The sequence below is a fragment of the Chiloscyllium plagiosum genome, chromosome 2, assembly GCF_004010195.1.
Source record: "Chiloscyllium plagiosum isolate BGI_BamShark_2017 chromosome 2, ASM401019v2, whole genome shotgun sequence".
Taxonomy (NCBI): domain Eukaryota; kingdom Metazoa; phylum Chordata; class Chondrichthyes; order Orectolobiformes; family Hemiscylliidae; genus Chiloscyllium; species Chiloscyllium plagiosum.
Window position 1 is genome coordinate 89,407,085 of NC_057711.1, and position 13,188 is coordinate 89,420,272.

At 36.5% G+C, this 13,188-nt stretch overlaps 1 protein-coding gene across 2 annotated transcripts in view; it reads left to right on the top strand.

The window, feature by feature from the left end:
- The window catches only part of LOC122561762 (selenocysteine insertion sequence-binding protein 2-like), a 48,185-nt gene extending 35,879 nt beyond the window's left edge, over positions 1-12,306 (top strand). The window contains exons 5-6 of one of the 2 annotated variants that reach the window (XM_043713885.1): positions 1,738-1,936; positions 4,342-12,306. In XM_043713885.1, coding sequence (XP_043569820.1) covers positions 1,738-1,936; positions 4,342-4,514 — 372 coding nt within the window. In that variant the 3' untranslated portion in view covers positions 4,515-12,306. Of the gene's footprint in view, positions 1-1,737; positions 1,953-4,341 lie in introns of both variants that reach the window. The other variant, XM_043713894.1, reaches the window with a different exon arrangement.
- The last annotated feature ends 882 nt before the right edge of the window (positions 12,307-13,188 follow it).

A 13,188-nucleotide genomic window follows, 5' to 3' on the forward strand; every position in this document is an offset into this window, starting at 1 on the left:
CTTGAAGTTTTAATCCTGTCATTCCACTGCAGAATGTTTGTATGTCAACCATGCATTCTTTCAATCTAGAGAAAATCAGCCTGATTGAACTCAGCCTTGCGTCCCTCCCTAATAGCATTGTGAATGTACATACAGAACATGGACTGCAGAGGTTCAAGAAGGCACCTCATCACCATTTTTTCAAAGCCAACCAGGACTGGGGTGATGAATGCTCTCCAGCCAGAGGCACCCACATTCCAGGAGTGAATTTAAAAAAAATTGAATTTTTGTTGTACTGCCTCTAATGCAAGTATATCTTTCTAACCACATGGGGACCAAAAATGTGCACACATTCTCACTTGTACAATTGTAACAAGACATCTTTATTAGAATCAGCAAGATAACATGCTGTGGAATAGTCAAGAGGATTGTTGTGAAATGGTGTTTGGGGAGTTGACATAGATGGAGAGGTTTCAGGAGCATAAGGCAGCAGTGAACTCTGAGGATGATTTGAATTGGAGATGCAGACAATTGGAATGTAGTTTGGGTATTCTTCAACCGATATCATTGCTATCAAACACTCGTTGAAAGACTTATGTTGTCTTTCAGTTTGTCAGAAATATTAGCAAGGTTCAGAAAATTTAATCTACAGGAACTGCCAGGTCTTATTTCTGACTGCCATTTTCTGGTGTAAGTGCATTAAGGAAGAGGGATATTTCATACTATTTGTTAGTTCCAGCTGCATTATACCTTCAGAGAAAGTGTTTGGAAATTTTATTTCAGAAGGGCCCAAAGAATCTGTTCATCTTCCAGAGAATATTTTAAAGGTCTAACCAACATGTCTTTCGAGTAACAAAAATGTGCTGGAGGTACTTAGCAGGCCTGGAAAAAAGTAAATTATTTGAATCCTGACCCAACCTTACCTGCTTTTCTCTCAACAGACTTCTGCAATTTCTCCAGCATACTATTTTTTGTTTCAGATTTTCAGAAACCACAGTTCTTTTTTTTTTCAGTCTTTGAGTGATTACCTCCATGAAAGTCTGCATGCTCAGAATATTCTGGTAGCTGGATACTGGTCAAATATAAATCAGTATGAAGTATGTTGTCAACTGTACCGTGCAAACAGCTGGTATCATTGTCGGTTATCAATTACAGGATGAGTGCAACAAAAATGTCGCAAAAACTTTGTTTTGTCAGATTCTCAGAACTTTTAAAGGGTTAGGGTAGCAGCTTATATGCTGAACTAAAGCTGCTAAATTTTTTTAGAGTAAGACGGTTTGAAGCGGGGTGAGACAATTTTTGATGGATAAAATTAAAATGAAGCTGTACCACCATAAAGTGGTCACTATTTTCAGATGCAAATTTAGGTGATAAAAGTGAGTGAATTTGTAAGATTTCTTTTCTGTTCAAAGAATCATATTATTCAGTCGCTTTGTGGATGAAGGTCCATTGGGGGAACTTTCATGGACACCTTCATATTCTGTAAATCAGGAATCAAATTAATCAACTGCTTAATGTAGCATTATTTGAAGCATTCGGTCATTTGACGATAATTCACTAAAATCATAAAATAATGTCAAAAGTATTGTTTCGTATTTTCTGTGGGGAATAATATTCTCAAAACTGAAATCTCTGCTAATTTTAAAAGTGAATTTCTGGTAGCTGGATTACAAAAAGATTTACTCTATTGTCAAACCAGAAAATGGCTTGATAAGAATATATATTTTGACCTAAATTTTTGGATATTTCACTTAACAGAATCAATTTCATCAAATGGTTGAACTCACTGAAGAAGCAAGGAAAGCATATCAGGAAATGCTTAATGCCCTAGAGCAAGAACTTAGAGCAATTGAAGGGTGTTCAGAAGAGCCATTGTGTAATCTGATAGAGGAAAGCACAACTTCGTTGGATAACATGACCTCTCAGTCCTTTTTGGAGGCTGGTGAACCAGAATATGGTGCATATCAAATATGGTGTAGTATCAAATCTTCACTTAAACCTTCTTCGCAGCTTTAATACATGGGACACTTATACTTTTGAATTGTGAGATATTGTTTAAATTGCAATCCTGCACACAGTTCTGCAAATTAGGAATGTAATAAAATTCTCACACATTCTGCTATTAGAATTGTTTAAATTACTTGCAAACTTCTCCCTCATTAGCAGGGGTACTGAGGCTGTAGGATCTATATATGTAAATTGTCTAGATACTGTAAAATCTAGCATATTTGTTGTAAATACATTACATCTAGGATTTTATATGACAATTTATAGAGCTCTTTTAACATAATGCAACATGCCAAGGCTTTTGCAGAGCCAATAAAAAGCAAAATACAAGTAGATAAATATCAAAAATTTAAGACAAAGACTTAGGTTTCAAAGAGAGTCTTCAATGAGGGAAGTGAGTTTGCAGATCAGTGAAGACTAGACAGAAAATTCCAGAGTCGAGGCTCTAAACAGTGACCAATCATGTGAGCATGGAGTTCATAGTTGAACAAAATTTGCTCTAATTCAGGGCATGGGCCACAGAACCTTCGACAAAAGGATCTTTTAAGTTGTCACCTCTAAAGGGAGATTAGGCTTTTCTTTGCAGTATTGGTTTTGGGCCCAGTGTTGAACTTCAGTAAGAAGCATTATTACAAAGAAACAACTGTAAGGGTCTCGTGATTTAAGGCTCTCAGCACTAAAGGGAATTTAGGAAAAAAACCCTTACATACCCATTGTAGTTAATAGACAATCATAGAATCCCTACAGTGGGGAAACAGGCCATTTAGCCCAACAAGTCCACATCGACCCTCCGAAGAGTAACGCACCCAGACCCATTCCCCTACCCTATTACTCTACATTTACTCCTGACTAATGCACCTATCCTATACATCCCTTTACACTATGGGCAATTTAGCATGGCCAGTTCACCTAACCTGCACATCTTTGGACTGTGGGAGGAAACTGGAGCACCCAGAGGAAACACATGCAGACACTGGGATAATGTGCAAATTCCACATCGACAATCACCCGAGGCTGGAATCGAAATTGGATCCCTAGCGCTGTAAGGCAGCAGTGCCAAACTCTGAGCCACCTTGCCACCCATTCAGGCAAGGTAAAAGCATAATTCTGTTGTGAATTAACTTGATGCCTTAATAACATTTAAAAGTTTTAATTAAATTGACTTGTCCCACACAAGACCAGTGGAAACAATACACAGCAGGACACTGCCACTGGCCCTGGTACATAAAAATCTCTCACTCTAGCCCACTTGGTGTCCTGTTTTTGAAGGTCTTCCTTAGATGTATTTTGTTAGGTCCTCTTTGACCACCCCCTTTTTACACCTGGTGGTGCCCATTGAACTGCCACTCTGGTACAATATACTGTACATCTGGAAGCCAAAATAAGTGTGATGCCATTCTCCATTGTCTTTCCATCATCATGTCATTTAGAACCCTCTGATCAATTCTGGTTAGCACTTCATCAGTGATATTCTCTAAGTGACATCCTGAATCTGAACTTAATTTCTACACACATTTAATGTAGAGATTCTTTAAAAATCTCCAACTGAGTTTCATTTGTTTAAATCCTTAAACTGCAGGCAAGGTCAGGTCTTTGTGAGCTTTTCTTTAAACAGCATCTCACACAAATGCTGAAACAAATGTGATGTCTGCTGTAAACTACAAATGCTAAATACTGAAAACCATACAAAATAAGATCTTTTCCTTTCCTTCTCCTCTTTCTTCCTTTGCTCCATTTGTACTACTTCAACTTCAGTTAATCTTTTAGACTCTAATCTGCTATGTATTCTCAATCTTCAAAAAAAAATTAGCTATATTGCTTCTTCTTGACTTGCATCATTCAGTTTGAATGTGGGACTAACATGGAAAAGTTTCCATTGTAGTGAAGAGCAAGTCGACTCCAGAGCAGTTCTGAGAACCCATGTGCACCCAAACCAAGGAGTAAACTTGTACTCCAGGTGATAAAGGATTAGTCTGAGTTTAACTCAGTTTATGTTCTCCATTGATGTGAAATGTAGAATATATATTTTCAACTTTTAGTAAACATCTGTCCAAAATCTGCAAAAGAAAATTTGTTCAAATAAATTAATTTGAAAGGTATCTGCTATATGTTATCATCTGTTTAATGTACCATTATGAAATGATACCATAATGTTGCAGTCAAACAGGTCTATTTTCTTTTTTAAAAAATCAGTAAGCTGCATTTGAGTTTCTTTAGAATACTGGATAAGTTACTTTTGTTTTACTTTGTTTCTTAATTGCAACAGAGTACAAAAACAGAAATTCCTAATGGATGTTGCAGTTTGATATATCTAATTTGCAAAAAAGTGAATATTGTGATCTATCACTCTTATAGTTACTACGTGGAGAAACTTGCTCAAGAGACAGTCTAACTCCAACCTATCCAACACTGAAAATGCAGGAACTTCAGAGACTCTACATTGTGAATCAGAAGAAGAATCTGGTGATTCAGTACAGAATTTTCCAAAAACCATTCTTGATTTTGAGTGTCAAGCAGCAATAAGATGAATGAATGTGAATTTTCATTGCACTAAAATGCTTCTGCAGCTATCTCTCCACTATTTTGTGCAGAAAATAGTGATTAAAATTTAGAGCAAGTGAAAAGCCCTTCCATAGATGAATGTTCCCTTCTTTGGAAAAAATGCAATGTGCAAAATTCTATCAACCAAGTGAAATTAATCCAATTAACATCTAATTGTTTAGTTAACATTCTTCAGCCAATGATAAACATCAGTTAACATTAAATAGATTGAAGAAATCAAGTTAAGAATGATAGATAGCCAAAAGCTAAATTATTCCTCAGTTTACCCTATTCCTGAGCTTGAAATTTACAATAGCTTGCACCAGTCCCACTTCAGTTTAAAAACTCCTGCAATTAGGCAGCTTTTGTACAGTGCAGTTTTCCATTTTCTTGAAATTCACAATTTTCTACTAGATTCCATTTAAGAAGGCTGGTTTGATCTGAGACAGAACAGCAACAGTGTGTCGTGCAGGAAAGTATGATGGCAAGTAGATATCAACTAATTACCCCTTTCCCAAGTGCTCTTGTGGAGATTTTCAAGGGATATTTTTTGGTTTTCTGGGCTCCATTTTCATTCTCTCCATCTCATTTATTTAGTGATCCAGTCTTGTGAACAAATCAGCAACAAGCAGTTGAGAGAAAAAGCCTGTGAATGGTGAAGCAGCTCCTCAAATTCACATAAGGGGCAACTTTTCTCCAAATTGTCATCCCTTATGCTTTAATTTTCTTGGGCATTTTGGGGACGAATTTTCCCAATGCATTTTGAGTGCTCAGTCCTAGCTACCATTATTACAGAATTGCTGTGAAAATAATATAATATATATTAAACTATATATTCACACCCATTACAAAGCTATATCATAACAATCCATCTTTTTGTTGTTGAGAGTTACTTCACAACTTGAAGTGAACCAGTGGAGAAGCACTGAGGCACACAATGCTACTTTGGCAGATTATAACAAGTATTCTTTCAGGACATGACATTCAAAGCCTCTTTGTCATTCAAAGTCAGAGTAGCTTATCCAATGTCCTTGTGATGCATCTCGTTATAATACTACACGCTGTTTGGATATTTTCTACTAATACTGAATAGTTTACCAAAATCTAAGTAGATATTTTAATTTTATAAAAGTTCAAATTACATACCTTGAATTTAACTATATAATTACATCAGTTAATTTGTTCAGATTTATTTGAATATGTACACTATAGAATTTGCTAATGGTATTAATCTGTATGGAGGATAAGTGCATGACAAAACCTTCACCCCTGTCTCTGAATAACTTGAACAGCAAAAGCTGTAGCACAATCTTTGCAAAAATCCATTGTTCAGTAAATTAAAATACAGCAAACAGTTTAGTAACCAGCACCTATGGGTTGAGGTGTACACTGGTTGTTGGCAAGTTAATCAAGTATTCCAGATAATCAAGACGTCCACATAATCCATATAAAAATACACACTAAGTAACAAAAAATATAACACACTTCACAGTTATACTTTATTTACACCATAAATAACAAATAATAATGCAACTCTGCCTTAAATAAAACTTACTGGCTGAGAGCCTTCTCATTTGGACCCTTAGCTGACTACTTGTACATCATGATAGATCGTGGTATTTATGGAGAAATTGACTCAGAATTGTTGATATTTTGTGTCACCATTAAAAAGTATATTTAAATACATTAAAAAACAATAATTGGACAGAATAATGCAGTAAACTTTGTGATATTTGAGGTATATAGTTTTTGCTGGTCATCAAGAATGCTAGTTCATAAGGTGTCAGTTAAAACAAAGTTTGCTGTATTCCATTTATCCCTTGTGATATCAAAAACAGTGTTCAGTCCACATGACTAACTTTTTGTTTATGTCCTGAATAAACTTCACTTAACGCTAATTAATTCCAAACCCTATTATGCTTAGTTAGAACATGACTAATTCCCTTGGTAAAGATTTGCTTCAGTTGTGATTTTAGGAAACCTTTAAGCTACAAGACTTTCTAATTGATAAGTAAAAACTGCAGAAATATGAATTTGCCCTCACATATAGGGTATTTAGAAAATTCTTATGCAAATTTAAACTTTAATAACTTTGGACATATGCAGGGTTGGAGTAAAATAGCAGATAGCTCATGAAAGCATAATTGATAAAAGTTTGAATAACATGCAAATTCTGAGACTTCAACCTAACCATCATCTTTTGTGATGCATTGTTTAATATTCCAAATTTGCCTTCTTTCTTCTGCTGTTGCTATTTCAAACTGTTTTAGCAGCTTTATTGTGGTTGTTAAAACACGTTAAGACAGCTTTCATGTCATTTAAAGCTTGCTTCTATCAGTTATACATCTGAAGCTTTAAGTTTGTATAAAAATAAACACTGAATTGCAAAGCAGTTTTGCTTTGGTTAGCTCTGCAGAATTGCAGAAAACAGAACTAGCTTCAAAAGTTGCTAATTTTGTTTTTAACTTTCAAAACATACAGCTGCAAAATCAGCTTGAAAACATAATGCATCAAAAGTCGATTGAAACGCGCACGTTTTTAATTGCTGAAGAATGATAAGAACACATATGATGTTTCAATAATTGTACATTGGCTGCACTCTTTACTCTGCATACCCAACCCATGACAAGAGACTATGCAACTTGTTATCTGCCATTTAAATTGGAAAACAGCAGGGACATTTTATTTTCCAAAGTGAGTAGCAAACAGGAAGTTAAACTTTTTTTATTAATTCAATTTTCTTTGCCCATCTTCCATACCATCATGTCCCTAAGGACCTACATTTAGGCAACATTCAATCTAACTTTATTCAAAGTTTTGACAATTCATGAACACTTGCCTCTCACTTCATGTTTGCAGAATGCTGTTACTATTTTTGGAAACCATCCAAATTCCAACTTTCAACAAAGTACAGCATGTAACATGAGTCCCATGGTAATAGGATATTATAGATTTAACGTACACCTGCTGCAAAAAATACATTTGACAGATTATGAGAGAGATGATATGTGCAATTTATAAAATTTCAAGCTTATTCCCATCTGCTGGAGCAAGCTAGTCCAAATAAAATCTGAGGCTGATATAAGGCATGATCAACATCAACCAGTGATGAATGTCTTCATAAGTGAGAATGCCAAGTGGCTGCTATTTACAACTGTCTTGAAAACACCTTACACTTATAACACTGATTTGTTTCTTTGATTTGAAAGCTCTTTTCATCTCAACTATAGTTTAAATTTGATTTGCTTTGTATGGGAGTCAAAATATTAAACTATTCTACGTACTGTACATTGAAACAAGATAAATTTTATAGTCACTAGTAACAAACCAAATATGTCTAATGGTCAGAATTTATTAATTCGTATGTAACAACAGATACAATGACATATTCAGGGTAATCTAGGACAGGTCCAATGGAGTTAGGTGAGTTGTAAAAATAAAAGATATGAAATAGAAATAGAAAGTGCTGGAGAAATTATGTAAGTATGGGAGATTTCAACTCAGTGTTAACTTTGTTTGTCTCTCTCTGCAGATGCTACCTGATCTGCTCAGTTTCTCCAGAACTTTGTTTTTATTTCATTTCTCCAGCATCTATGGGAATTGTTTGAAGATAAGGAATGCAAACTTGATTCATTACTTGATTGATCTCAATGAATCATTCTTACATTTGTCACTGGTAATGATATTTAAAATAGTAATTTCAGTGAACTCTGAATCTGGAACAACTCTCAATTTTTCTCAATTATTGTAAAAATTTTCTATGAGAAGTCTGTTCAGTTTCCAGGTTAGTGTGGGGTATGTGGTGTTGTTAAACATTGATTTATTTGAAGACATAATGATCTGGTTTGTCCAAGGGTTGTTTCATCATTAAGGTGCTGTCTTTTCTCTTTAGCTGACAAGCTATTTCATTTTGTACGGAGGACTCTTAATTTGTATGCTGTACGGACGTTGAATTGTGGTAGTTTATCCAAGCACATTTTGTTGTGATCGAGTAATATACTAGATCACCTTTGTGCCAAAAAATATCTCAGCAAGGTTGGAATGTCTGGTTGAACCAGCTGCTCAGAATAACACTTTCCAGAGATGAGGCAATTGCCAGACCTAGCAACTAATAATGGGTGGAGATTTCACTCTAAACAGGCTGCCATGATGGCTTCGGACAAAACCTGGCCAAATTTCTGCTCCTCCTCTGTATTTCAAGTAGACAAACACTGGGAATGAATCTCAGATTTCACATACTGAGCACGTTCAGGCCCTATGTTTTGTGTCTGAGCAATAACAACTATTGTGTCCAGTTTAGTGCTAATCTGTGCTGAGTTAGCTAATATAATATCCAAAGGTATTAACATCCATTGGTTAGGTAGGGGAAAGATCAACAAAAGTTTCTGCTGCTGCTGCTTAATTCTTTCACAGGATGTGGGAATTGTCAGTTATGCCCGTACTTCTTGCCATTGCTAATTGCCCTTGAATTGAGTGGCTTTCAGAGTCATTTCAGAAAACAGGTAAAAGTCAACCACATTGGTATGTGAGTATGGAGTCACACAACAACAGACTTCCTTCCGCAAAAGATGTCGGTGAACCAGATGAGTCGTTAGAAAAATTGGAATGATTTCATAGTCACCACTATTATGGCTAGCTTTGTTATTGGAATTTAAATTGTAATAGTTGCCTGGTAGGATTTGGACCCATGTTCCCACAAACAGCCTGGACCTCTGGAATACCAGTCCAAGAACATTATCAAAATGCCGTCACCTTGCCCTTATTTGGTGACCCTAACCAGATGTGGAAGGGTGTAGATAGTAAATAAACCAGAAGTGGGCAAGGTGCTATTCGTCTCAATTGTATAGTCTGCCTATGCTCAACATCATGTAAATAATTGCCAATTAATGAGTTACTGGAGGTCATTCATCTGTAAAATGGTGAGGGACTCCAAACCTTCAGTCGAGGTGAGGAAGAGTTAGGAAAAAACGTAAAAAACAAAAACAAATTGAAATCGTACAAATCCTACTTTCCTTACTTTCAATAAGGAATAAACATGTTCACACCTTTGTTTTTAAGCTAACAGTCTGATAAGCATGTTGTTTTCGTGTTTGAGTTTCCAGCAAGTTTTGCATTTTCCAAAAACTTGTGATAGGCTAACTATTCATGAAAACACTGGTTAACTGTCACTCTGATGTATTTACTACAATTTAATGTAGGCCCAGAATTTCAAATCAGGCTCAGAAATCCTATTGCTGACCATGATCGTGCAAAAAAAAACTTACCTTTAGAGGAGCACTCCATGTGAATTTCTGGGGTCAAATGCTGTCTAGAGACTGGACAAAGGTACAATGCAACCAACAGCAGAGTAGATCAGTATTGCCATTACACCCACCCATTTTTCAATACCAGCTGCAGTATTATTAGATTTTAATCCTGAAGCAATTTGACAGCAGCTGAGAGAAAGTAAATGAGGTAAGTGAAGATGTAAGGTGGCATGTGGATGAGGGGTGCAAGTAGTAGAAGGGTCCTTGGGTGCTTGTGTGGAGGTAATAGGATGATAAGTAAGTGTATGCATGCTTAGTATTGGTTGGATAGGGGGAAGAGAGTTGTTTTAGGCTGGTTTAATCAATAGGTTATGGGGGATGGGAGCGGGTCTTTGGGTCCAATGTCAATATGCACGAGGGGTAAGATGTCAGGTGTCATGGGGTTTCCAGGTGGGAGGAGTGCACAGGGTTGAGATTGTTGGTTGGGTAAAGTTAATAATTACTCAAGTTACAGTAGGCTTTAATCCAAATTTTTCCTAGGTAACAATCGAGTTAACGTAGTTGGAATCCTTTGAAGTCTCCACCTCTGACTCGGAGCTGTTGACTTTATCTAGAGACTTCTGAACACCAGTTAATTACCCATTGAAAGTTTTGACTTCTAGGGCAATTCCCAGCTACTTGGGAATTACTCATAGGCCTGCCTGCAACTTTTGTTTACTGATACAGAAGAGTTGGCTCACAGTATTTAATAATTATTTAGTTTTTTAATAGTTGATAGATATTTTGACAACATAAATAAAGCTTGTAAAGCTGGCTCAATTGCGCTGAGGGTGGATTCACGAAATGACAATTTACAAAAAGTATCAAATACTCCTGTGGGCAGTTCAGTCTGCTTTATGGGAAGCAAATGCTAATTTATTTTTCTTTCTATAGAAACATCACACCAAATAATGTGTTTTTTTTTCATTCTTCTTGTTTATTACTGTTCCCTTTTCCTTCTTTTCCTGTAATCTGCAATGAAGTACCTGGTAAAGAGGATGAGCTAGTTATGGAATAGCAAAAGCAATCCAAGACAGGTTTCAGCATGCTGCTGGTGCCTAAATATTTTTTAAAAACTGGTTCAGGATTGTGACTGGGGTTTGGGCATCTTCCAAGTTTGTGATATGGATGTCCACTTACGAAAAAATTCCTTTCTGCGAACAATATTATGTAAGTGCACCAGCTGTTTCAAAAAGGTGGAACTGTAATTAATGTTTGATTTTTGTTCTAAAAAGTAAACCGTAAAGTTATCTGTAAAAATCAATTTTTGTTTAGCAATATTATGGAAGGCACCATTATTCTTGCTCTTTTTTTTAAACAAAGCTGTAATGCAACTTGAGGTAATTGATGATATAAGGAACTGCCTGCTGATCTATAACTCCATTTACTTGATTTACAAAGGCAATAAACACTGTCTCGATTTTGCAAAACTGTGAATTTTACTTTAAGGATAGGTTTTATTATAAGTAAATTAATGTAGAATGTATTCCGAACTGCCTTTTTCATAAGATGGATAGTTGTTGAAACACTTCCTTTCAAAATCTCATTTAGTTGTAATAATTCAAGAAGTTCAATGTAAATGAAAGTAACATTTATAGGTTAAAAATTAACTATTAAATATGATTCAGATTTGCTGCTTTTGGTTATTTTCCATAAGTAAATTTGTTGACTCAATATATGTAGGCTCCTTTAAAGATGATTAAACGTTTGATTCTGAAACTCAGCGTTCTAATGATGTCTACTCTGCACACTATAAAAATGGATCTATTACAAAACAGAACCCATCTCATCTGCTTGTTGATGTTGTCTTTCAGATTGCTTTAAATACAAAGTGACATAATAATTTAAATATCAGTTCACATGATAAAATTTTCTGTGAATATTTTGGGCAGGTAGGATGGTAGGAAACAGAGGGGTAATAGTGAAAAGATGCCTGTTGGACTGGAGGCCTATGAAAAAAGTGAGGACTGCAGATGCTAGAGAGTCAAGAGTTGAAAAGAGTGGCCCTGGAAAGGCAAAGCAGCTCAGGCAGTATCCGAGGAACAGGAGAGTTGATGTTTTGGGCATGAGCTCTTCATCAGGCATGGACTAGAGGTGAGCCTTGGGTGGGTGGTGGGCCCATTGCTGTTTGTTATCTATATCAGTGATTTGGATGAGAATGTACAAGGCTTGATTAGTAAGTTTGCAGATGACACTAAAATAAGAGGTATCGTGGACAGTGAGGAAGTTTCTCAGAAATTGTCGCAGGACCTTGATCAGGGGAAGTGGGCCGAGAAATGGCAATGGAGTTTAATATAGATAAGTGGGAGGTCTTGCATTTTGGAAAGTCAAATCATGGTGAATGGTAGGGCCTTAAGGAATGTAGTTGAACAGAGGGACCTTGGAGTTCAGGTGAATTGTTCTCTGAAAGCGTAGGCACAGGTACACAGGGCAGTGAAGGCGGCTTTTGGTACACTGGCCTTCATCAGTCTGTGCATTGAGTATAGAAGTTGGAAACTTAAAGGACATTGGTGAGGCCACACTTGAGGTATTGTGATCAGTTTTGGTCACCTTGCTATATGAAGGAAGTTATTAAATTGCAAAGAGTACAGAAAAAAATTTACAAGGATGTTGCCATGACTCAACGGCCCAAGTTATAGGGAGAGGTTGGACAAGCTCGGAGGTTTTACTTTAGAGTGTAGGAGACGGGGTGGGAATCTTATACAAGTGTGTAAGATCATGAGAGGCATGGATAGGGTGAATGCACTCAGTCTTTTTCTCAGGGTTGGGGAATCAAGGACTAGAGGGTATCAGTTTCAGGTTAGAGGGGAAAGAATAAAATGAAACCAGAGGGGTAACCTTTTAACACAGAGCGTGATATGCATGTGTAATGAGCAGAAGTGGTTAAGGTAGGTACATTAATAATATTTAAAAGGCATTTGGTCAAATACATGGTTAGGAAAGGTTTAGAAGGATATGGGCCAAATGCAAGGAAATGGGGTTAGTGTGGATGAACATTTTGGTCAGCATGGACCAGTTTGGGCCAGAGCCTGTCTCTGTGCTGTTGGACCCTAGGCAGAAAAAAAGTCTGGGAAGTGATAATGATGTGATCATTTAAATTAGAATTATGAAAATAAGGCAATGTTAAATGAGAGTCATATCTGGCCTAAAATTCATCCTGGATCTGCAACCATCAGTCCTCTGAATTGAGTTTTGTTCAGCTCAAATTCCTCCAGAATTGCTTGCCCTCCCCAACCGTAATTTAAATGAGCGTAGTATGCCTTTCAGGATAAACAAGCCACAGTTGTTGATTAGCAGTGGCCCCTACTTTCCATTACCACTGCTGCCTTATCATAACCTTTGATGGAAATAGATAGAATTATATGAGAATTTCAGA